General features: G+C 43.6%; 1 protein-coding gene across 5 annotated transcripts; it reads right to left on the reverse strand.

Moving 5' to 3' along the window:
• Window positions 1–652: 652 nt before the first annotated feature.
• On the reverse strand, window positions 653–23,340 carry camsap1b (calmodulin regulated spectrin-associated protein 1b). Of its 5 annotated transcripts, none has more exons than XM_034596276.1 (19): window positions 22,898–23,315; window positions 21,148–21,310; window positions 18,063–18,325; window positions 13,366–13,527; window positions 12,544–12,624; window positions 12,229–12,261; window positions 9,361–9,502; window positions 8,897–9,036; window positions 8,697–8,793; window positions 8,044–8,200; window positions 7,741–7,826; window positions 7,551–7,635; window positions 4,987–7,309; window positions 4,634–4,770; window positions 4,326–4,546; window positions 3,637–3,739; window positions 3,407–3,516; window positions 3,186–3,304; window positions 653–2,888 (listed from the first exon to the last, which is right to left on the reverse strand). In XM_034596276.1, exons 2-19 carry the CDS (start codon window positions 21,308–21,310, stop codon window positions 2,592–2,594), a joined length of 4,719 nt encoding a protein of 1,572 aa, XP_034452167.1. In that variant the 5' UTR covers window positions 22,898–23,315; the 3' UTR covers window positions 653–2,591. The 5 variants fall into 5 exon arrangements, with proteins under 5 accessions (XP_034452167.1, XP_034452169.1, XP_034452168.1 ...); XM_034596278.1 differs by having other exon boundaries at window positions 8,077–8,200; window positions 22,898–23,314; XM_034596277.1 differs by lacking the exon at window positions 12,229–12,261 and having other exon boundaries at window positions 22,898–23,340.
• Between the last annotated feature and the right edge of the window lie 596 nt (window positions 23,341–23,936).

Below are 23,936 nucleotides of genomic sequence, written 5' to 3' on the forward strand. Positions count from 1 at the left end.
TGAGAGAGGAAATGTTTTAATGCCAAGAAAGAAAGGAAATGGAAACATACTTTTATCACGAGTTGATAATATTCTTGTGATGTATTAAGAGGAATTGTTGGTGGAAATAAATCTGATCATTCATGAACAAAGTCGAGAGAAATGTGTCCTCATCCTCTCAGGAGTCGTTTCACTGAACGGTGCAATAATCATCTTACAAACCTGTTCACAGTGAATATATCTGGTTTACATTGTCTGTAGTACTGCTACAAGTAAATATAGTTAATTATAGTTTAGCTAAAAGTACTTTTTAAGACTATAATGAATATTTATGAGTTAGAAGATAATATTTTAACATATTTAAGACTTTTTAAGGCCTAAAATACAGATGATTGAATTTTAGACGTTTTAAGAAACAGCAGAAATGCTGATATTTTTCTTCTTTGCTTTAAGATTAACACAACTCAGTGAGAATAGTTTACATATGGATGAAAACAAAAGTTTCAGTGAAAGGATGGAAATAAAATCACTAGTAATATTGGTGAGCTGTTGTGTTAAATGCTAAAAATCTGTGTGGTGTCAAAAAACTAGCAGAGAAAAGAAAGACGTGAGTTTCACAAATGAATAAAAAAAATCAATCAAGCCATGAGGAAAGAACAAAAATGAAAAAGTGTGACTTTTAATCACTTGAAAATTTATTCCGTTTCAGTGCTTCCATTTCAAAATAAATAGATGGCATGGGACCAACGATAAAATAAACAGGGATGACAAAAATACACTGGTGTAACAAAAATGGTGACCAAATGCCAATACAATCTTTTAGTTAACATAAAAATACACTGACATACGATTAAAGATGTACGACCCGCCCTGCCCCCCCCCCAAAAAAACACCACAATGCAGCAGATGAGAAATCAAGTATTCTGTTGTTCTCGGAGACAGCAGTAGTATCATGTCAGCTTCACGTGTCAGGATTCAAATCATAGTGTTTGGTTTGGCGCGCACGGCGACAGCAGTGTTTTCAATTAGTTCCTCGTTTTTATGCCCATTTAAAACAAATATAAAGTAAAAATTCCCCCAAACGACAAACGGAAAAGTAAAGTGCGTGTGCGACACTTGTGGTTGTTTTTCTCGAGGCCAACGAACGGTTTTAATGCGAAGAAGCACTTTGATTGTGTTTAGAACGACAGAGGAAGAAGAAGGAGGAGGAGAAGAGACGACGTGGCAGTGTTCGTCAAAACCTTGTCAGGAATGTTCTTTAATGTCGGCACAGAACTGAACCACAGTCGAACTGGTGACACGGCAGCAACACACACACGCTTCACAACGGGAGGGGGTGTGTGTGTTGCTGTCGTGGCGGGACAGGCAGACACGTGGGGGGAGGAGTGGGGGAGTTACACTGTATGAAAGTAGTGTTCGTGAGTGCACCTTTTTTTAAAACAGGACAATCCAAGAGTGCCCGGTGGGGAGAAAACACGACTAAGGCCTAAACATCAGAGAATTTCCTGTTATGATGAAAAACGCATTAACATCACTTTAGAACCACATCGCTTCAAGAAGAATCCATAAAAATAACAAAAAAGAAATGCTCAAACAAAAACCAGACAAAGCAGAATTTGTGTAGCAGAGCCCATGATTCGCCCTCTTCTGACACCCTCGTGAAAAAAGGATGTTCCAAATAAAAAAGAAAAGGATTTAAAATGACCTGTTCCTTTTTTTTTTCTTCTTGCTATACACACATACACACATCCAGTGCTACACGATCAGCGTCGAGTTTAAAAAGCGGTTGAATCAAAAGAGGCGATAGTACCACGATGCGTGAAAGGCCAACAGATGTCTGGGGGGGAGACCTGAGGGGAGCTCTCCCCCCCCCACCCCGTGACAAAAAGAAGAAGACAGTTCAGAGCAGCAGGTTGTTCGGAGATCCCTGGTGAGGCAAAAATCGGCAATGCCAGCCTGATTCGACGGTCCACGAGGGAAGAAAGTGTTTTTGACGGGACGACAGAGAGGGTCGTCCCACAGACCTAAAGGGGTCGTAACAAAGGTCCCTTTGCGACAGAAGTCCCCCCCCCCCCCCCCCGATGTCCTCTCCTGGTGTCCGAAAGAGTCCAGAGGAGAGGTGCTTCCGGGGGGGAAGGAAGGATTTTAGTGCTGCAGCTGAGCTCTCTCCGTCATGACAGTGCTGAACTAATAAATACTTCATGTAAAAAAAAAAATGAACATCCACCACACATGAGAGACAAAAGAGAAATATAATGCCACATGCTTGAGAGTTGTTGTTGTGGTCGTCGTAGAAAAAGAACGAAACCTGAACAGATCGCACTGAGATCACAGGCAGGAGAAGCAGATTCAGCCGGCATCATTCCTCTTTTTGTTGCAAGCACCAGTCCCTCGACCACCTGTAACCCGCACACACACACACACACACGCACACACACACGAGCACGTATTCCCTTTCCCTTGTTCATGGCTGGGGCCTCTCCTGAGGAGGCCTGGAGGCCGAGCGTGGCGGCGAGCTTGGCTGTGAGCGCCGATGCAGTCAATTCAGGACACAAGCGAGATGAGGGAAATGATGATTTGTAAAGTCAGAGGGTTCAGAGTCCAGCCTCCGGCTATTTTACACTTTTCTTTGGCACAACACCCCTCTTGACGTGCCACAGGTGGTTGTGGATGGTCAGGGCGTCCACGCTCACCGACACAGTCTTGGCAGGAATGACGGTGAACTGCCTGCGGTCCGAGCTGTACTTGTACAGCTTGTCGATCATCTTCTTGCTGATGCTCTTGGGTCCGGTGCCGGTCAGCTTCTGGATCTCCTCGGTGTCGGGGAAGTACGAGTAGAGCGCTCGGAACTGACAGCCGCCGTCACGAAACAGGATCATCAGGTGGTTGGACTCGCACTTGTCCAGCTCCTGGTAAACGAGGAGTTAGAAAACGTTTATTGTGACAGAGAAATACAATTAAATAACAGGTTTACATTTTTATTAAATTTGAATGTTGTTTTATCCTGTGAATCCTTTGTGAAGATCAACACAACACAAATAAAGTTTATTAATATCAAACTTGTTGACGATTACTTTTTTGTGATGGTCTAATCGATTTAAATGAGTTTCTCAGTGCAAAAAATTACACTGACCTTGTTTTAAGATCATAAAGCTGCAGAGTTTATACGTTTTTGAAGATTCTCAGATTTTTATTTCATGAAGTACCTCTAGGATCTGGTTCTTCTGGGGCTCGTTGACTTTGCCGGCCAGGCAGCAGTGAGAGATGGCGTTGTGGATGATTGGCTTGTTCGACTTGGCGCTGGGCTCCTTGAACAGTTTGGGACCTGGAGGAGGAAGAGATAAAAATAATCAGATTAGTTTCCGTTTATAAATTAACTGCAACTTGACCCAACAGTCTATTTGTCGGGTAACTGCTGTACACTAACCAGTGTATTCAGCCATGGAAGCGATGGAAGAAGCAGTGGAGCCGTTGTCCCAGTCGCGTTCTGCAGTCCGACTGTTACGACTTCCTGGAAACGACTCCACAGAGTCGCAGCTGAAATGAAAAGAACAATAACGTGTTGAGATTTATTGTAAACAGAAATTTTATTAAATACCATAAATCCTAAATGCAAACAATGCATAAATAAAAGATCCTCTGTGAGCAGCAGCTTACCGCTGAGAGCCAGCTCCTCCAGAGTTGACGCTGTCGGCCTCGTTGGTGGCGGCGGAGCCCAGAGACAGACTGGATCCTGATTGGGCAGAGCTCAGGTTGTCGGCTGTAACAAACAGAAGAAACAATTTAAAACATTTTTGTGTTTACTGTGTTTTTAGCAGTTGCTTCTAAATCTTCAACAATAGGGATTATAATTACAACTTCAGAGAATTTGTACTAAATATGGTTAACGTGAAATTCTCTGAAAACTCAAAAATTAAGGTAAATATATTAAATATCTTGTAAATGCTTTAAATGAAAATATGGAAAAATTCTTTGCTAATTCTTGAAATAATCTAAACTAATCGGGATGATTTAAAACAGTGTTTGCATTGTTTAGTCAAAGTGTTGATTCCTGATCGATTTAACAACCACAGTGTGTCAGTTTATTATTTAATTTAATCTAAGTGTGGTAATTGTAATGTTATAACCAGGACAACAACCACTTTCACTATAAAACACATCAGAAAACCCTGAAAAACATCTTCAACAACTCTCCCTGTTACTTTTTATTTAAACCAATAGACAAATATCACTATCTAATGCAAAGAAGAACAGTAAAATAGAAAATCATTGCAGCCAAGTCGGTCAATGTGTCCCACAGAAAAACGGAGCTTCAGCTAAATGTCAAACTGATGATGACGTCTTACGTGTGGAAGAGCACTTGGAGACAGTGTCGCTGGAGGATTCCTCTCTGAGCACCGGCTTCTGTCTGTGTTTCTGCTTCTGCTTCGGTTTCGGTGTTTTGGGCTTCACAACTCCCTGCTCCTCAAAGACCTCCTGCTGCTTCCTCTGCAGATAGTCCTGCTTAATCAGCTCCCGCCTCGTCTTCTCCTCTTCTTTACGAAGGCGATCCTCCTCGGCCTTCCGTCTAGAGGAGAAATCAAACGCCTGCTTGTTAGCATCTTTTTGGTAGAACATTTGAATCCTGATGTAAATGCTGGTAAGAAGGAGTTACCTTGCTTCATCTCGTTTCAGCTCAGATTCAACTTCAAACTGTTGCTTACGTTGTCGAGCCTCCTCAGCTTTTTTCTGCTGCTTCAGCAAAAACGCTGCTCTTTTCTTCGCCAGCTCATCCTCGGCCTTCTGCTCGTCCTACAACACGAGACAAAGAACAATGTTTTATCATTTGAAAAGTAATGATCGATCTTTTATGTTGTTGTGAAGTTGTCAATAATTTTTTCCGAATAGTTTTTATTTTGTTTTGTTATATTTTCAGACCCTGGTAAACTGAAATGGAATCAGCCATGAAATAAACATAATTGAAATTAGGACTAAATCAATTACAAAAAACCTATAAACAAATATTACCTTGAAGAAGAAGCCCAGGCCTGACTTCTGCTCTCCATCCCCTCCTTCTGTTGTGTTATACTCAGCACCCTCCTCTTCCTCAGGATCCTTCAGCTCAGACAGATCGACCTCGATCAGGTTGGATCTGCTGCGCTGCAGCTCCTCTGATGGGATGTTCTCTTTCCCCGAACCGTCTGAAGAGTTGAGCTCAGGCTCCCTCAGGGTGCTGGACAGGCAGTCGTCAAAGGACACTTCTGAGGCCGTCACTGCCGTCAGGTCCAGCCTGGTCGGCAGACGCATGTTTGCCTCGTCATGAAGCCTGAAGTTGGCGCTCCGAATGTGGCCAGAGCCCGGCCTGTCGATTGTCTCTCCTGCTGTGGGGGTTCTGGGGTTGCCGGGCTGCTCGGCCCTGGGGGACCTGCCCCCGGCTAAATGCCTCATATGTGGTAAAGTCTCTGACCCACTCTTTGTGGGGGTGAGGGTCCTGGACACTTGCCGGACTTGCTCCTTGGCTATTTTTAGATCTGATGGTTTGGACCTGGAGCTCCGGCCTGAGCTCAGCTTGGGGGGTTTCCTGGTGGGGGCGGTGTTACTGCCAGAGCATTGCTCCACATAATGAAAGCTGGCCCCCGACTTAGGGTCACTGTTTTTGTCACTAGCCTGAGGAGGAGGCAGGGCTGCACCAGCAGGGGGCGACTGTACATTCTGTTTCATCAACATCTCCTGTTGTAGTGACATCTGCATCATCTGCTGCTGGATGCTGCCGATGGCGTCGTTCAGCAGCTCAATGGAGCGGCTGCACTCGTTTAGGTCCAACTCTTCCTCAAGATAGAAGCTGCCACTGCTTCCTTTCTTATCTGCTTCTAAGGCACCGGGCGGGGGGTTTCCCACCACCTCTTTGTCCCCCCTCAGGGCCTCTACACATAAGCCATCTTTATTTGATGGTCCTTTTTCTCCATTGAGCTCTTCTTTAGAGATGCCGGCCTTAAGCAGGTTGGGTAAAGAGTCACTCTTGCCGCCACCTTTCTTAACGATGTGCAGGAAAGCTGCCTTTCCCAGCTTCTGCCTCTGCCTCGCCGACAGCACTTCCATCTTCTTCTTCTGGTGCTCAATGGCACGTCGCTTCTCCTCCAGCTGCATACGTAGATGGACAAGTTCAGAAGTCAGGACACCACCGCTACCATCCCCTGTACGAGAGTGTCCTCCCATGGGCGAGGAGGGGCTCTGGTCTCTTTTAAGCCTCCAGGAGGACGACAGGGGCCCGCTGCTCTCTGATCCATCTGGGGTGGTCCTTTGGGAGCTGGAGGCACTGGAGCGGAGGTCGTGGTTGCTGCCGAAGCGCTGCTGCTGAGCTTTGCGCTCTGCGAAGGAGGTCATACGCACACTGCCACTGGCCATGCTGCTGGCCATGCTGCTGGCCTGGGAGTTAGCGCTGAGACAGGGGCTGGAACGACCGCTGCCTCCGTTCATGTCTTTGTCATCATGCTCTTTCACATTCATATCCTCTTGCAGTTTGGCTGATTCTTCTTCTTCATCTTCCTCATTGAAGGCTTTCCTGGGCCAATTGGGGTCTTTAGTGGTACTCGCTTCATCCAAATCCTCTTCTTCCTCATTCTCATCCAGGTCTTCCAGCTCAGGATCCAGGCCTGGGCCACACTTTGGTTCTTCAGCGTCTGAATGCAGGTAGAAACCCCCAACTGGCTCTCTGGCCGAGGGGTCCACGCTGCTTGTGGCAGTGGGCCTTAAACCTGACTGACTCTGGCAAGGCTCCTCTGACAAGTATGCCTCCTCACCTGGAGGGGGAAGAGTTTGGTTTAGGGTGCAGGATGTTTTCCTACGAACTGCTGATGTAGATCCATCTCCTCCGTGTAAAGATCCCCGTCCTGAGGAGCGGGGCACCTCACCGCTCTCCTCCTCCTTGTTTAGGCATACAGACTTTTCTTTAGCCGTTTTGATAACGGCAGGCATCAGTGGTTCTAGGTAAAAGCTATCTGGTGCAGGTTTGGACTCAGTGGAAGGTTTAGACAACGCTGCGGCAGTCGCTTGTGTCCCGTCAGCCTGTTTGGGGATGGCGGGAGAATCAGTCCGTGCGACTGCCACAATAGTTTTGTCGTCATCTTCAATGTTGACTTTGGCCAGCAGGCCGTGGCCGTTGACTCTGCGCATTGCACCCTGCGAGGGCTGGTGGACAGAGGTCTGGTGTTTGGGTGTGACGTTGATAACGTTGGACGCCAGGCTGTCTTTACTTATGGAGCGAGCCAGACTCACGCTGTCTCCAGAGGCCATATCTGCATCACCGTCTGCGGCTGAATGCAACATGTAGGGACTCAGTGTGGACAGTGGTCTGCAGAGAGAGGGCATGGAAAAATAATAAAGTCAGTATAACATAGCCACTCATTTTCATGTATCTGACAATTTGATCAGGATCCCATCATCTTCCATTAATTACTTTTTGACATGTTTATATCGATAACTGCATATGTAAAATAGGTAGGGTAAAATAGGTAAAAAAGGTTTTTGGTCTGATCAGCACATTTCTTATGGATTTAAATATGCATTTGTGCCGTTTTTCTGTTTTCCGTTACCTTTGCCTCTTTTCTGGCCATGCAGCAATAGAACCTCTGGGTTGTCCGTCCATCTGAGTCAGAGAATTTGAGCGGTTTCTCAGACCTAACAAAAAACACAATCATGTATAAAACAAGCTCTTCAATGCCACAAAAACATGACAATTTGAATATTAACCCTAATTAAAATTAGGAGGCTCCACCGTCTTACCTGCTCCATCCTCTCCCTGCTGCTTCTGCTGTCTCTGTCGCAGGGGCAGTAGTGGGTGGGAAGGACTGAAGGCTGGACCCCCTTTACTAAAAACCAAAAACAACAGAAATCAATAAAATGTGAGATTTGCCAAAACCATACAAAGATGGACCACGTGTCTCCACTATCCAGAAATGAAGCTAGAGCTTAAATGTGAAAATGATGGTCAGACACTGCATAACTTCCAATCCTTGTCGGGCTACTGTAACTGGTTAGCAGGATCATGACGGGGTGGAATGAGAAGCAAAGCGAGAGAAGACTTACAGGGGGTCAGAGTCTTCAGGGTGCAGGAAGTACCTGTTACAGACTTCAGGGCTGATCTGGTTATCAGCCACGCCAGGACTGGCCAGGAAGCTGCGCTTGGTGGCGTTGGAAATGGGCACTGATGGACGGGCACTCTTGGGCTGAGCTATGGCTCGAGCTGAGAAAAGAGAGACAATGATGTTGATCGTTAGAAAACAGTTAGTGAGTGAAGTTCGCTGTCGCAAGAAAAGTGCAACACGGGGTGATTTATTTCCCAAATTATGAACCAAATAAAAGTTAACACAAAAAAAGATATTTTAAATGCAATCTTCTATAAACAGGGCTGCAACAAACGATTAATGTCATTATCAATTAATCAGAAAAATATTCCTTGGTTAGCTGATTAATCGTTATAAATTCTTATTCTTAAATTTTAGAGAAGCTGGAATAACAGAATGTTTGGTTTTGTTGCTTGAAAACTGACAAATGAACAAATGATTATGAAAGTAATTGGGAAAAAAACACTAAGAGGTTTAACTTTAGAAATGCTAAACCCCAGTCATGCTTTCATTACTTTGACTGTTTAGCAGCTTTTTAAAAGGTTACACAGGTTAGTCTGTCACCCATGTGACATTTTCCTCTGGTATGTGTAGAAGTCACACTGTGATGCTCACCGTCTTTAAACTCTTGGAGATCTCTGGGCTGGACAAACTCTGGTTTGACAGTTTCAAACCACCAGTAGAGCTCAGCGATGAACACCATGACATTGTGCTGCATGGAGAGCACAAGAAAAGACTTGAACACTGTCTCTTGACTTTTATTAGCTGGTTCATTTTTTATGTAAATGTTCATGAAAACACTTCATGTCGGTTACCTTCAGCACGGGGGGCGAGTAGAGCATGTCCTCCGTTGTCAGATAGAAACTTTTATTCAGATACTCGTTGGCGAACTCTCTGAGCAGCTGGATGTTGTACAGGCTATCAGCGATGGAGGGCACTTCCTTCAGGCAAACGTCTGATCAGACAAGGCAGAGAGCAGGTCAGATTAGGACACGGCTCACTGACCTGACGGCTATAAATGTCACACGGTGACATCGGGCCAACAGGCCGTGTGAAGTTACCAGAGCAGTATCACACATGGACAGAGAGGCTGGATATTACATTCAACGTCAGCAAAGAAAGATTGATGATCTTTAGATGCTTCAACAGCAACTGATAATTAATGTGATGTAGCTGTTGATGAAAGGTGTGTGTGTGTGTGTGTGTGTGTGTGTGTGTGTGTGTGTGTGTGTCTGTGTGTCTGTGTGTGTGTGTGTGTGTGTGTGTAAACGCAGCATACCGTCCAGCTTCATGAGGTCCGGGCAGTAGTAGTGAACCACAGTGAGCAGTGCAGCTCCGTCACAAACATCCCTCATCAGTTCCTCCAGGAGTGGGAAGAAGGCCTGCTGTCGGCCTGAAGCATGCTCCCGGCGATACCGCACCTAACCACCAGGGGGAGGGCATGACAGTTTATTGAGAGGAAGAAAAATCACAGCAGCAACACACCCCACCATGGTATGACAGGTCATGCTTTAGCCAAATACTGTAATTATCAGTTCAAGGTTCTCCTCGGGAATTTCAAAGTAAAAGGTATTCGAAACTCCTCCTGAACTGATCCAACAGCAGGTGTGATGTAATAAAGAAAAAGGTCAAGTGGCACCGTGGTCGACCAGTTCAAGGGAGAACCCCGAGGACCAGTGAGAGGATGGAGGTGAAGGTGTTCGAGCAGTGACAGGAACAACACAGTCGATGGTCGGCCTTCCGACGGCTTCCACAAGAAGGCAGCCAGGTGGAGCCCAGGCAGCGTGTAGCAGCTGACTGGGACGGAAACTGGGGTAATCGCTGGCCCACTTATGGGAAATGAGTGTGTGGTTGTGACAGAAACTCATTCACAGCAGATGTATTTTGGACACAAGCTCTGTGCAGCATTTAAGGTTACTCTACTTGTTTCCCACCATTGATTAATCAAATTGAGCATGAGAAGAACAAATTTGTTAAACACAACAGACTCAAATAACAACGATTAAACATTGTTATACACCAACACCCGATTGAGTAACTACTTACAAACCTACATATGATTTGGAGCAACACAAATATAGGTCGTGCAGGATGCCAGAGTCTGTACTGACTGGTACAACTGCTTCTGAAGCCAATGACTTACAAATATTCACCTTATACTGGGAACACCGCTCCTTATGTCATGACTTATCAATCTGTAGTTATCTTTATGACTAAAATGGATCAAAGTTTTTAGGAAATGCAGATAGGAGTAGACCATAGATTGTATATAAAGATGGACGACACGTCTACACATCTTCCTACTATCCAGAAACGAAGCCAAAATATCCCAGATGAAAACCCTAACTTAAACTAATAAACACTTAACATCAGCGTGATAAGAACTATCTAAAATTACAGAAAACATCTATGAAAAACGTTTAAATTTGACTCATGTCCCATCCACTAGCGTTAAGGTGGCAGGGTTTATGACCACTACTGCAGCCAAACACCAGGGGGCAATCGAGACAGCTTGGCTTCACTTTTGGAAATGTCATGCATCTTTATATACAGTCTATAGATTTGCATTGCATTATTAAATATGTGCAACTATTGGCCACTTTATTAGGTACACCTGTAAAATCCAAAACAATCCAGTTCAACAGTTGAGCAATAATTCTACCTTTACAGAGATAATTGTGTTTAATTTGGATTGAGAGGTATTAACTTTACCTACTAACAGTTTTTTTTGGTAAAAAGGTAGAACATGTAGTATAGTTGTTGTACTGGACTGCATCAGATTGTCTTTGTGTACCTTGTACTGTGGCAAATAAAGCCAGTGCTAAATATTCACTATTTAAACAGACCATGTACAGCACAAATACTCTTATCAAGAAATAGAAGGATCTAAAAACATCACATTATTCAATGTTTACTTCAGTGAAGGCTATTCTACAGAACTACACCAACTGAAGAGATGCAGGTGTGGTCACAAGTCACAGGTGAAACTAACTAACCCAACCAGAGGCTCTATTACAACACAACTGAGGGGAATCCCCTCCTGACTGAAAGGAAACACCGTACCGCTTCAGTGAGCTCCTTTGGCTCCAGCATGCAGTGGGCCGGCTTGTGCACGACATCAGGCTAACACACACACATGAATATACACGGAGCAGAGATAGTCAAGAGGAGACAGTGGGCACATTGGAGACAGTTTGTGAGAGCGGAACAGGGAGACTGGAGGAGAAGTGACAAAGGAGATCAGTGAGAGGAGGTGGCCGGGGATGGGACTGCAAAGCAAAGGAGCAGTGTAGGCTTGGATTTGCTCTTATTCTCACTGGGAAAGAGAATAACCCCCCCCACACACACACACACACAAACATCATTACTTTTATCTTTGTGAGGACATAACGTATTCCCCAGCTTCCTTACCCAAAACTTAATTCTATCCCTTATCCTAAAACTACATCTTAACCCTCAAAGGTTAATTAAAATGATTCTTAAGATGTCGTAATGAAACTGAGAAAGAAATGAAATTAAGGCTTGATTTTTACAGTTTAACCATAAACTAACACGAAATAAAAGAAGAAAACAAATAATTCTAACGTATAGCTATATAAACATTTATTCTGTTAAATAAAAGTTTACTCATTGATGTATATTGGCAAAAAAACGTAAACGCCTGTCTGATAAAGGCTCCTATCAGCCAACAGATATATTGATTGGACTCGAGTGCGGACTGGTCAAAATATCCTCACTTTGCTAAAAAATATCCTCATCCCAATAGTCCAAAAACTCACATCTGTCCTCAAAATAAATAGCTTAACAAGTATTCACACACACACAGCAAATCCACATGGCCTAGTTGAGCTTGAAATGAGATAGCACAGCCAAAAATAATGTGTTTTGAACACTTGACACAAGGTCAGAACAGCCTTACACGTGTGTGACATATTTATCACAAGGAGAAAATAAAGAAAAATAGCCGTCAGCTTTCTCCCCCTTGCAGACACGCCGGCTACAAGCAGCACAGATTGAGCTTGAATGAGCCGTGTTGGACTTTGTGTGCACATCAGCTCAACTGTGCGTGCAAGGGGGAGAGAGGAGAGATAATGGGGTTATGGGAAGGGGGTGGGGGGGGGGTGGGGGGGACTGGCATCCAACTTACAGGGACTAGCTTCCAATACCATTTGGAGGGAGACTATCCAGTTTGCAGGGATAAAAGAGGGGAGGGGGGTACATATGAGGAACAGGAGCAGAGAGATTAACAGGTCAGAGGCCACAGACAATAAGGATTGGATGTGGTTCCGGTTAAAACAGAGAAAAGGAGGCAGGGTCAGAACATTTCTTCTGAAAAGTAAAAATCAAGCTGTTTTCTTGAAGCACGTTACTTAAAAGAGGTTTCTCCGGCAGACATCCACCTGGATAAAGACTTAGCGAGGAAAAAGTTTCTAAAAAAGGAGGGTTAGGGGTTTTATTTTACCTTTTGGTGGCTGGGGGACTCCAAAGGGTGATGCTTGACTTTGTGTTCCCTTTCCGATATTTCTCTCATCTTCATGTTGACCTGCAGAGGAAGTTCAGTACATTCACATGTGATGAAGTAACACGTTTACACAGGGAAACCAGGTTACGCAGATAACCAAACACATTTACATGTTCAGCAGTAACGTGGTTATTATAAATCTGTTCACAAATATCCAGCGGCTCGGGTATCAGATTTCACTGCTGCACTCAGATTAATACACAAGACACAATTCTTTCATGTTTTTTTACATAGTTTTCTCCATTCGAAGTTTAATACTTTGATTTATTTACAGATTGATTTTGGCTCCTGAGTTAAGATTGTGGTTTTAAACTCTTTTTTTATAAGCAGAGAATGTAAAATCAATTTATCAACATATTAACAAGGATAAATGTCGCCACATGGGATTTTAAAACGTGAAATGGACACTTTCCTTTTCCCAGACAATGGTGTGGAACATTATGATGATTCATGGAAACATTGCGTCATGGTTTTCCCTGCCTCGGGCCGTTAACCCTTTGAAATACGACTGCAACATGAGACTGAGCCTCTTGTGTGTGCCTTGCTATCTGCTGGCGAGTCTCTGCTCACCAGTGACAAACAGGCCTCAAGAACACAAGTGAACCACTGTCACTAATGGTGTTAATAGGAAAAAGATTATTCATCCAACATGGTGCTAAGGGATAAATGAGAAGGAGAACTATGATCACGACCAGTGAGATATTAGAGAGTAAAAAGTCAGTGAAAGATGTATGAGATGCCGTTTTGTCCATGTGTCCTAACCTTGTTGATCCAGAAGACCATAGTGTCCTCCAGGTCAAAGGGCAGCTCCTTGGAGGCACTGAAGGTGGAGAAGCGCTTGACGGAAGCCACCACTTTCTCGATGCTAATCATCTCCACTGTGTAGGCCATCATCAGGGCATCGATCATGGGCATGTGAGCACTCTGAGGGAGAGAGAAAGAGAGGATAATTCCATTTCATTAGATTACATTGAAGTTACCTCCAGTTTTACGCAAAATTACAACGCAGTCTAATGCAGATTTACAAACACAACATATCAGTGAGGTCATTAGACAAGGTAAAATAATTTAAGGGCATTTTTTGTGGTTTCCCTTTATTGAGCGGTTCCACGTATAAATCAGTATAACCAGTGGAAACCAATAAACAGAACTTAACCAGAGTAATTTCAGTCTTCCAGCTTTGAATCTTGTTATAAAAACAGGAAATGTTAGTAACCAGTGGATACTGGGACTTCACAGCCACTATGGGGTGTGGATAAATGGATGAGATTAATGGATAATGGTATTATCCAATTCAGAACTCCAGGGGGACATTCTGAGGTCCCTAAACAATTGTGGAGCTTTAAATAACCAACATGGCTTAATCAAAGTGAAAATCTTCTCTTTCGCACAATGGGTGTCCGATCCGCTCTCTACATCCTAATATAATCAAGAGGCCCAGCAGGGGCCTTACTGCGAGGGCCTTACCAGGTGCCAACCAGTTCAAATATTGATCCCTTGATAGCCCCAGTGGGAATTTACACAGGCAAAATACTAATAGATCTTCTTTCTCCGCTGGCAAAGCCTAATTTTGGTATATAAATCTAAATCTTGTGTAAAAGTCTGTTACTAAGGATTTTAGTCCACAGCCCATTACAGAACAAATATTTACAGTGCATGCCATTGTTTCAGTCAGTGCTTTGTATGTCAGGCTGAGAGTATAATCCAATTGGTGATGGAAGTGCTTAGAGATTACGATGGTTAACGTAACAAATGAGCTTTCTCCACAGCACAAGTTCCATGGACACAGAGAACAACAGGGAAAATCTACTTCCAGACCAACCTCGACTATAATGTAGAAGACAGGGGACAGTTAATACATGACAAATGATGAAGACTGTGTGTAAGGGAGGCTAAAGACTGCTCTGTTGCTTTCTGCTGGGTCATTTCATTCAATTGCCCAGTAGCTACTGTTCAACTGGCCTGTTTTCAAAAGGCAAATTAAGCATTAAAGCCATGTCAGATAAGTATCTGTTCCATCAGTTATGATGAACTCTCCAACTTAAAAGTTAATCTTTGAACACACTGGCGCTGCTTATCCTAAAAGGTAAAAAAACCTGTTTGTTAAGACAATCAAGATGTGAGTGACAAGCTAAATGATTTCTAATCACTGACAATACAGCATAGCATACATAGCATTTCCATTTTCTCTTCTCTAGTGGGGGTGTGGGTAAAACATGCATCCTCATCTGACTGTTGTTTCTGATGTTACATTCACAGATCTCAGAAACTGGCGAGTACAGTTTTATCAGAACCATCGGAAGCAGTAACATTCAAATTAATTTGGCAGAATTCAGCAAAAAAAAAAAATGAAACGACTCAGCATAAAAAAAAAAGATGAACCGCATTTAACACCCAAGCATTAACAAGTGTTTCTTAATAAATACACAAAAGAGCAAATCTGACAGATGTGCTGTTCATATCTTTTGTTCTCACTCTGCCCTTCATGTGTGCAGTGAAACCCCCCATGGGGAGCAGAGGGCTGCTGTGGCCCCGAGCTGTGGTTGTGCACGCTGACGAGACGGGCAACATGCATGCACACACACATTAATACACAAAAGTGGATTCAAGAGTACGGCTTGCTGTTGCTCCAACAAAAGTGATGCTACATTCAAACATTTTCCTAGGACAAACAGTAAAAAAAAAAAGCCCTCTGATCAGATCAGCACCAACATTTTATGGGTGCAGTCAAGTTTCATGGAAATCCATTCAGTCTTTTTTGCATAGTGAACATCAGTCACTGCTGGTAGTCATGACTGATAAGACACAATCAGGAAGCGGACGTGGGTGTCAGCAGCACAGTTTCTGCCCCTCCAGACTAAAATGCAACAACCCAAGAGTTTTCAAACTAAAACAGGGCTAGCACCTCAAAATCTCAATTTTAGACGTAGCCTCAAACAAGATGCAGGGGAACAGTCTGCAGGTACGGGATCTCTCTCATTCGCTCTCACTCACACTCCCTCTAGGAATACGCAGGTTGCTATGGAAACCTCGTGTCAAGTCAGCACACTGGGAGGGGGGGGTTTCCAACAGTCTATTAGAGATAAGCTGTGTCCTGCTCAGGATTTTCCATCCCCTCACCAGGCTTTGTGTCTGGATGCTTACACACGGGCCTGCGTGGATTATTTTGTCAGGCCGCTCGCAGAAAAAACGCAGACACCACATCCCAGACTAGGCAGCCTGCAGAGGGGCACCCAGGCAGGTTTCCATGGTAACAAAGGGGTAAGAAGATGGCCGAGATCAAGCGAGCTGGTTGGTGTTCTTTGTATCCTGCGTTGAAGTGCTCTTGTTGAAATTGCGAGACATCAGATCTCATTGCCACTGTGACTTGGTGCTGTTGTTTCAGGTGATGACCGACACACACTGAGGACATTAAACCAGTTTACGAGCTGATCTGTGAAAATATTACGATGATGACGGCTACAGAAAGGCTCAGGAGAGACAAACCAACAGTTTTCCTTCATAAAAACATATGACCTCTCTGTACATAGATTCATATTTTCTCCTAAATCTATCTAATAAAACAAGAATGGAGCACAGTTGTGTGAAAAGCATTTAAACTGAGCCCTGGAGGATTTTAAAATTTTCACGTGCCAAGATTCAGCAAATGCTCTTAACAGATTGGGAAAAAATGCAGAAAAATATCACAGACAATGAAACCCATTCTTAGAAGTATTAACGAAAGAGTAACCCTCTTATGGTCCTGATTACAGTTCCTGTTCTGAGAGGGAACAGGCCTCGTTTTTTAATGAGGATTTGTAGATTTTGTTCTCCTGAGCTAGATAGAAAGTGATATTTCTGACAAAGCAATAGAGTCAGAATCAGTTAGTTCAATATGAAAAACAGCAGCTTAATAAACCAATGTATTCTGATTAAAATAAGGTATTTTTGAACATGAGGTAATCACAATAATTCAGCTGTATGTTATGGGCAGAATTGACATCAATAAGAAAGAGGTAGATCTACTTTTATATACAGTTTGCAGGTTTTATGTCTGTAGAGTAAATGTCTTTGTGGTTTTGACTCTGATAAAACACTGAGTCAACTTGGCTTTTTAAAATCACACTGCAGATGAGCTCATGACAAAAACTATCATTATCTGCAGCCCTAAATAAAAGGTAATTATCAGTGATTAAGGATTGTGCTCCACCCAAACTTTGTGCTAAATGCAAAAACCCTGCTGCATCAGTGAGACGCTTTGTTTAAATTTGAACTGTTCACTCAAAGCAGAGTATCAAGGAGTAAATATAAGGTGCAAAATACTGCCATGGCATAATAACCCTTTACATATTCAAATCTCAGCAATTCTATCAGGATATCCTCCTTCAAATAATTTGACTGAAAATGATAAGGGTGCATCCAAATCTGCATCCACACACTGTTCCTCTACTTCAAACAGCAAAGCAGGTCTGACACAGCGTATAATGTGAAACAATTGCAAATAGAGTTTTAAAGAAGTGTGTCAAATGCCTGTGGTTGATTCTGATTGTACAGCTGAGTGAATATAAAACCACTGACTACTTTCACAGAGTTCACTGTGGTAAGAAAATACAGCAGAAACAGGAAGTGGTTGGGATTATAGAGGAGATGCAGAGGTGTTGTAGCGACTGGCCCTGGTTTCTGTCTTCTCTGGTGTCAGTGCAACAAGTTATTTTTAGTGAAAGCTGCTGGAACATCACGGTCTGTCTGGTGCTAAAAGTTGTGTGATGAACAGTAAGTATATAAACTAAGGATGTACATTTTTACGTTATATCATGGACGACTGACGCATTAGAAAGTCAAATTAAACATTTTTTAACAGGGGTTCACTTTCACATATGTGCAAACAGCAGCATGAACAGTAGAACTCACTCATTAGTCACTCCAGAGGCCCAGTGAGCTGTTAAAAAACATCCATGCTTCCAAGTTTTGTTTAGCATTTTAGACAAGTAGACGTTAGCATAATTTTTCACTTAAGCAGTCCGTGTCCCTGCGACCGTGATGGACACGCACTTAACTTTGATGCACATGAGTAAACTGTGTACACGTTCAGTGAGCAACCACAATAATCAACCCTCATTAACAGGCCAGGCGTACACAGTCGTCAGCAGACAGCCTTTCTACAGTTTTTTTATTCAGAAATCACAACGTGTCCACATGCTGTGGAGTGAGTCTGGTGCCGAGTCTGTTGTGAGACCCACAGCAGAGAATACCTGCTCAAATGGTAGAGTATTTTGTTTTTACAGATTAATGGATGGCATTCTTATTGTCAGTTAACGGTTTAACGGTTAATATACGTAGCATAAGGACATAATCTTCACCCAGAGCAGAAGATAGAATTTATGATCAATTAGTGTTCACTGAGAATGAAGTTTATGATTTACTGCTCAGGCATTGATGAGGACATCTGCTTGTTTGTTTTTTTCAGTGCATCTACTCACCATTTTGATGGGCACACAGGCCAGGTCTCCATCTGTGACGGGCGTATCGTCACTCTCCACGACATAAATCCCCTTTCTGGACAGGGCCTGGATGACGGACAGGTGGGACTGAAGAGACACTGCCTGCTCCGTCTTGAGGATGAGGGTGCAGACGCGGCAGTAGAGCTCACAGGACAGCAGTAGGCGGATGACAGGCGGCTTAATGTGTTCCTGGTCATATTGATCTGTGTAGAATGGGTCCCTTAAGTCCTCTGGAATATGGTCTGCAATGGAGAGAATGGTGTTAGGAACGTGTTCCTAATGTAGCACATGCAATTTAGACAAGACAAGATAAATGGGATAGCTTGTGAGACAACAGTATAGTAAGATATTACATGATGAGGCAGGAAAATGAAGGTAAACACCCTTTAACGCCCTGCATCTATCAAACTCCTACAATGTCAACAGACTACAGGAATGTAACAAAGCAACGTGCTTTCTGTCTTCTATTTGCTCTATGCCTGCGTCAGTTTGCTTTGGGCAAACATGGCCATTTGTAGGTGTAAGTCACAGCTTGTTGCTTCAGGAGTACATTAGGAAACAGAGCCTTACTAAGCCAAGTCTGCAGTGAAAGCAAGCTTCTCAGGTGACATGGTGGGTTTGGCGAGGGTTAGTTTAACAATACTGAAGTCACAAGAACTAAAAAAGAAACTATGACCTAAACAAGAGATTCTGTTGCTTAAGATGTGAAGTCATTCTCAAAACCAGCCATGTAAGGGCATGAGATGAAGCCGCACTGGACTCGAGGCACGCACACAACAAAAATGTACAAGTTGAAACAGCACAGAACCTGTCCAAAAATCCCACTGATAGAATTAACCCAGTTCTGAACTCAGCCTTAGCTCCAGCAACACAGCGTAAGCTCTGTGTGTGTATGTGATGTGTTCTTAGCGTCTGCTCTGACTGACGGGATCAAGGGAGCCACTCGTCAGCAAACTCCTGCTCACAAAAACAGGAAGGCAGCTACTCCCAGCAAGATTTGTGGATGAGAATGGACCAAACACAAAAGCTGAACTGCACAAGTGGTGTTTTTGTGGCCTTTATGAATTCTATTGAGTCAATTTACTATGTGGTGATGTTACAGTTTGTATAAATCCGTGGTTTTATGAAGCCGTGCTACCAATGTTGCTTTTGACCATCATATTTTTTAATCAATAAATACGACAGAATGCGACCGTGTACTCCCTCCGCCAGCACTGGCAGAAATATGTGCTCTTTAAATAAAGACTGATCTAATTATCTCTCTATCTATAAACTCTACATGCACTACAACAACACAAGCCTCACAGACATGTTGCCTGCAACCATACACGCGTTGCAACTAAGGATGCTGTCATACGACGTAATTAACTCATTAGGCATAACACAGAGGGGTGTGGGTCATTCCTGGAGAGCTGCGTCTGAGTCTACAGTCTGAGTATATTAACATATTAGAACAGTGGGACTATTTGTGTATGAAAACAAAAGGGGTCTGGCTGGGGCGAGTCTTCACGTTTGACTTCATTCCACAGACACTGATTTCGTCTGGCAGCTGCCCCCCCCACCCTCATGCCACATCCTCCATGGGGTGGAGGATGGGGTCTGGCAACAAGAACCAGGATGTGCTACAGCAACGATCAGCCAACCGTGATCAGCACCACAACATCATCAGCACAAACCGGGGAGAGCGCAGGTCAACGACCAGCGGATGTGCCTGCAACCATGACAGGCGCTCACTAACTGGTGATGCGTCTGGCTGTCTGTCCCTGAGGCTGGCAGCAGCTGTGACACATGTGAAGGGCAGCAGGACTGGAGAGCATGTACACCATCCTAAACCTGCTGGTTCAAAGACTTAACAAGGTAATGAGCAATCACCAGATGCACCTGCATCCCTGACAACCCCCCACATCACTTGACTGCTGCAATTATCTATAATGGAACTACGTCACTGTCTGTGTCTGTCAGTCGTTGCACAAGCAAAGTCAACACCTGTGCAGAATTAGCATCACAACAGAAACCATATGAGCCATGGGGTGAAAATCAAATGGGCCTAATACATTCAGTTCCCATGAGAGGAAGATAATGTTGCTGCCCTCTGGGCCAACAACGCTTTGCAGCTTCTGTAACTCAACATAATCTCCACCTAAATTCATGGACATCACTGATCCTGCAACATTTTCAAGCACTGACGCTTTGACTCTTGCTGAAGAGTGAAGATGTTTTCTGAGGCCATGTCTGAGTCCAGAGGTTGACATTTATAATGTGGGTGAAGGTTCTCAAAGACAAGTAATACCAACATCATCACACTTAAAACAATTAGGATTTTTTGACATCCAGTGCTGCATGAGTGTGTGTGCGCCCAGTGGAGTATGGAGCTTTTTAGGGTGCTAGTCATACAGCCACAACAAAACACACCCATAAAAGTCAACTCATTTCAAATCCTCATTGAAATGTATTCAATAATCACCAGTTGCATCCAAAGACAAGACAGTGAAATCTGCCTTAGAGGCCCCGTTGCGAATGCTTATATCATCTTAACATGGAGTGTGAGTGACTGGCAGTGCAGATCAGTATTTTCCATGCTCCGAGTACAGTCTAACAAATATAGCCTAATACCTCAGTGTCTGTCACCCTGCCTGATTTGGGTTCAATCTCACCGGCCACTCTGTGAGAATGGAAGGATGTTGTGAGTCAGCGAGGGAGGATTCTGTTGCCAAGTGTCATGAGGGAATTAGTGTTGGCTTGAGTGCACACATGCACAAATATTTCTTTCTCTTGGGCTCTTGCTGTCAATGTTTCAGCACGGAAGCAGCACACAATCTGCTGACCATCACTATGTTGAGAGGAGTAAACCCACTGTTGCAACAACATCTTCTGAATCTCTAAAATAAATATGAGCATATGAGGAAAATATGCTCTGAATTTCAGGGTAGTAACTTGTATTATGTCCATAGGAATAGATATACAGATCTTTTTCTGTACAAGTTATAAAGATGACTGTAAATCTAAAAACTACACCATGCGTCTTAGCATTTGTAAAGGTTAAGCATAAATTTACATGACTTACCGATGCCATAGGCTTTTGCAAATAGCCACCGGAGGTTGGCAGCTATTTTTGCTCTGGCGGAGTCGTACATTTCCAGTGGTGTAACATCCATTGTGCCTTCTGCCACAGTCAGATCCACTTTCCTCCTGGTACTGTCCCCACCAGCACAATAATCAACATCCATCTTAAAAGAAAGAAGAAAAAATAAATCAAACACTATGTTACAGTCACATTACAGTTACACTGCAAAGCCAAATAACAGCTAATCATAATATGACAGGTGTCAAAGTCCCTTGGCGTGGCTTGGGAGCGGCTGGATGTTCCATTAGAGTAATATTTGAATTAATAATTAAATCAAATCTCATCTCCTCTGGTGTTTGTTGATTATTGAGGAAATGATTCCTCTTTACATTGGTTAATGAGGACGAGCATTTAGTGGGTGAGACACAAGTACTAAAGTAGCACCCTGACAGGCAGGATCACAGTCATTATGGCAAACACTTCACAGTGACAGGGAGAGTATAGTCGCACAAAACACAAGGGTGAAATGTTCCAGTCAAGCGAATCATGTACTGTGGTGGTCGACAAGTAGAGAACAAACTATTTGTGTTGTGCTTGAACCACTCACAGAAAGCACATTGTGACTACAAACAAAAGTCTGGGGAAACTTACTGGTTGCTGATAACTATGAACACCTCCTGATAGACAATCTCTATGAATCTGTGATAGTGGTGTTCCAGTTCTGACTCACAACTACAGACGGTTGAATTTGTCGTCAGAGCCGACACACTCAGGAAAAACCTCATCTTGTGACTGCCGGTCACTTCCAGGTAGATCGGAGGGGAAAGTGAGCTTTTGGTATTAAAGCCTTCAAACTATGTAACACTCACAGTTCCTCTCTAGCTTCTTTTAAATCCTCTCTCAAACCCTTTGCTTATTCAAATGTGGTGGAAATGTTTGATTTGCATTCATCTATACTGTTTATCTTATTATACGTTTTGTTTTGATCATTTTTACTGCTTTCTCTCTAATGTGGCCAATTAACTTCCAGTCAACCTTAATTGTATTGGTTTCACTTCTTGCTGTCAAGTTTGTTATTCCTTAAATAAGTCAATCTAAATTTTACACTCAAGTGTGTGCTGAATGTTTTGATTGAGTTGGACCATAACTGTGTAGTGCAAGTTGTATTTGTATTACTCCAGACACCTTGAAACTGCAGTATCTGAGGTGGACTTGTGTTTCTTCTCAGCACCAACATGTAGCTCAGAGTAGTCTCCCCTGAACACTGCTGCACTACCTTTGTTTGGTGCGTATGAATGATACTAACACGTCCAAGTCATAATCAATAAAGACACTAACAACGATGGGAGGACGACGTCAACACACACATGCTACCACACTAGGGTGTGTGTGTGGCGTGTTACTCATAGTTTACCTGAAAAGTTAGCATGTGTTGTGTTACCTGTAGCATTACCTCAACGCTACCTTGAGCCCGTGTGTTGCCATCGGCGGCCCAATGCTAGCTTGTCGGACTAGGTAGAGAAATGGCTAATTTAACAGATTAGCTTTAAACTCAGTTGTTGTTGTTGTTGTGGTTGTGGTGGTGGTGGTGGTGACCGGGTTGACACACATTTGCTTAACGGTGATGTGAGCTCAAGTGGCCGGGCATGCAAATGTGAAGCACCGAGCTAACTGGCTAGCTAACCGTTAGCTCGGTTCATCGCCCCCCCACCCTCCCGCGGAAGATGTTAGCTAACAGGCGAGACCTTACCTCGAAGGGTGCGGCGTCGTTTCCCGTGTCCCCCTTCAGCTCAGTCGGGGTGAACCACTAACCAAGGACCCGCCTCGCTGAACAGAAGAGACGCAGCGGCAGCAGCGGCGGTGGCAGCAGCGACGCATCGTAGCGAGCTAACGGGGCTAACGGGGAGTCTGAGCGGTCTCCACCCAGCGACGAGACCCCGATCCGCGGCCTGCGTGGCGACCGCTCCACGGCGACACCTCCACGGGCAGGGGAGGAGACAGGGAGAGCGGGAGATGGGGGGGCTTTCCAGCGGCGGTCAGCGGCTCCTCTGGGTCCGAAGGGGAATGAAAAGCCTCATGTTAGTGGGAGAGACGCGCGCGGGGACCAGGGAGGCGGCGCTGGGTTCGCGCTCTACCCGCAATTATCATCCGCCAGGGCAGCGACTGCGCATGCGTGATGAGCTTCCAGACCATTACGAGTAGGACTGGTCCGAACTGTCAATAATAAACCAGTAACGGTCATTGTTAGAGATAAAGCACAGATTATTATTATTTTATACGTTTGATTTTTGTTTGAGTAGTTGATTAAAGAGCAGGAAAACCGAATTATTATTCTTCCTGCTCCTTTTCATTCAAGATTTGAGATTTGGTGTTTGCATTGAAATCCTTTTGTTTGGTCGATGAAAGAAATAAACTTATAAATTAATAAACACGTTTCTAATCATTTAGGTTAACATATCGAAAACAAATGCACACACACAAACTATCTAATATCATATCATGAACTAAGGTCCTGAGGAAACAGTATATGAAGAGTTTTTAATAATAAACCAGCTGTAACTCTCTTATTTTCAAAGATAAAGCACAGATTATAATTCTTTTTTACATTTGTGATTTTTGTTTAACAAGTTGATTAAAGAGTTGTCCGTGTGACTTTGACCAATGAGTCCATCTAGTGGTAAAATGTGGTACAACATTTCAGTGTTTGAGTCTGTCTGTCCTTCTCTTAGGCTGAATGAGAGACATTTGTTGATTTGTTTGTTATTGGAATATAAATAAATAAATAAAAA

The sequence above is a fragment of the Hippoglossus hippoglossus genome, chromosome 9, assembly GCF_009819705.1.
Source record: "Hippoglossus hippoglossus isolate fHipHip1 chromosome 9, fHipHip1.pri, whole genome shotgun sequence".
In the NCBI taxonomy this organism is placed as follows: domain Eukaryota; kingdom Metazoa; phylum Chordata; class Actinopteri; order Pleuronectiformes; family Pleuronectidae; genus Hippoglossus; species Hippoglossus hippoglossus.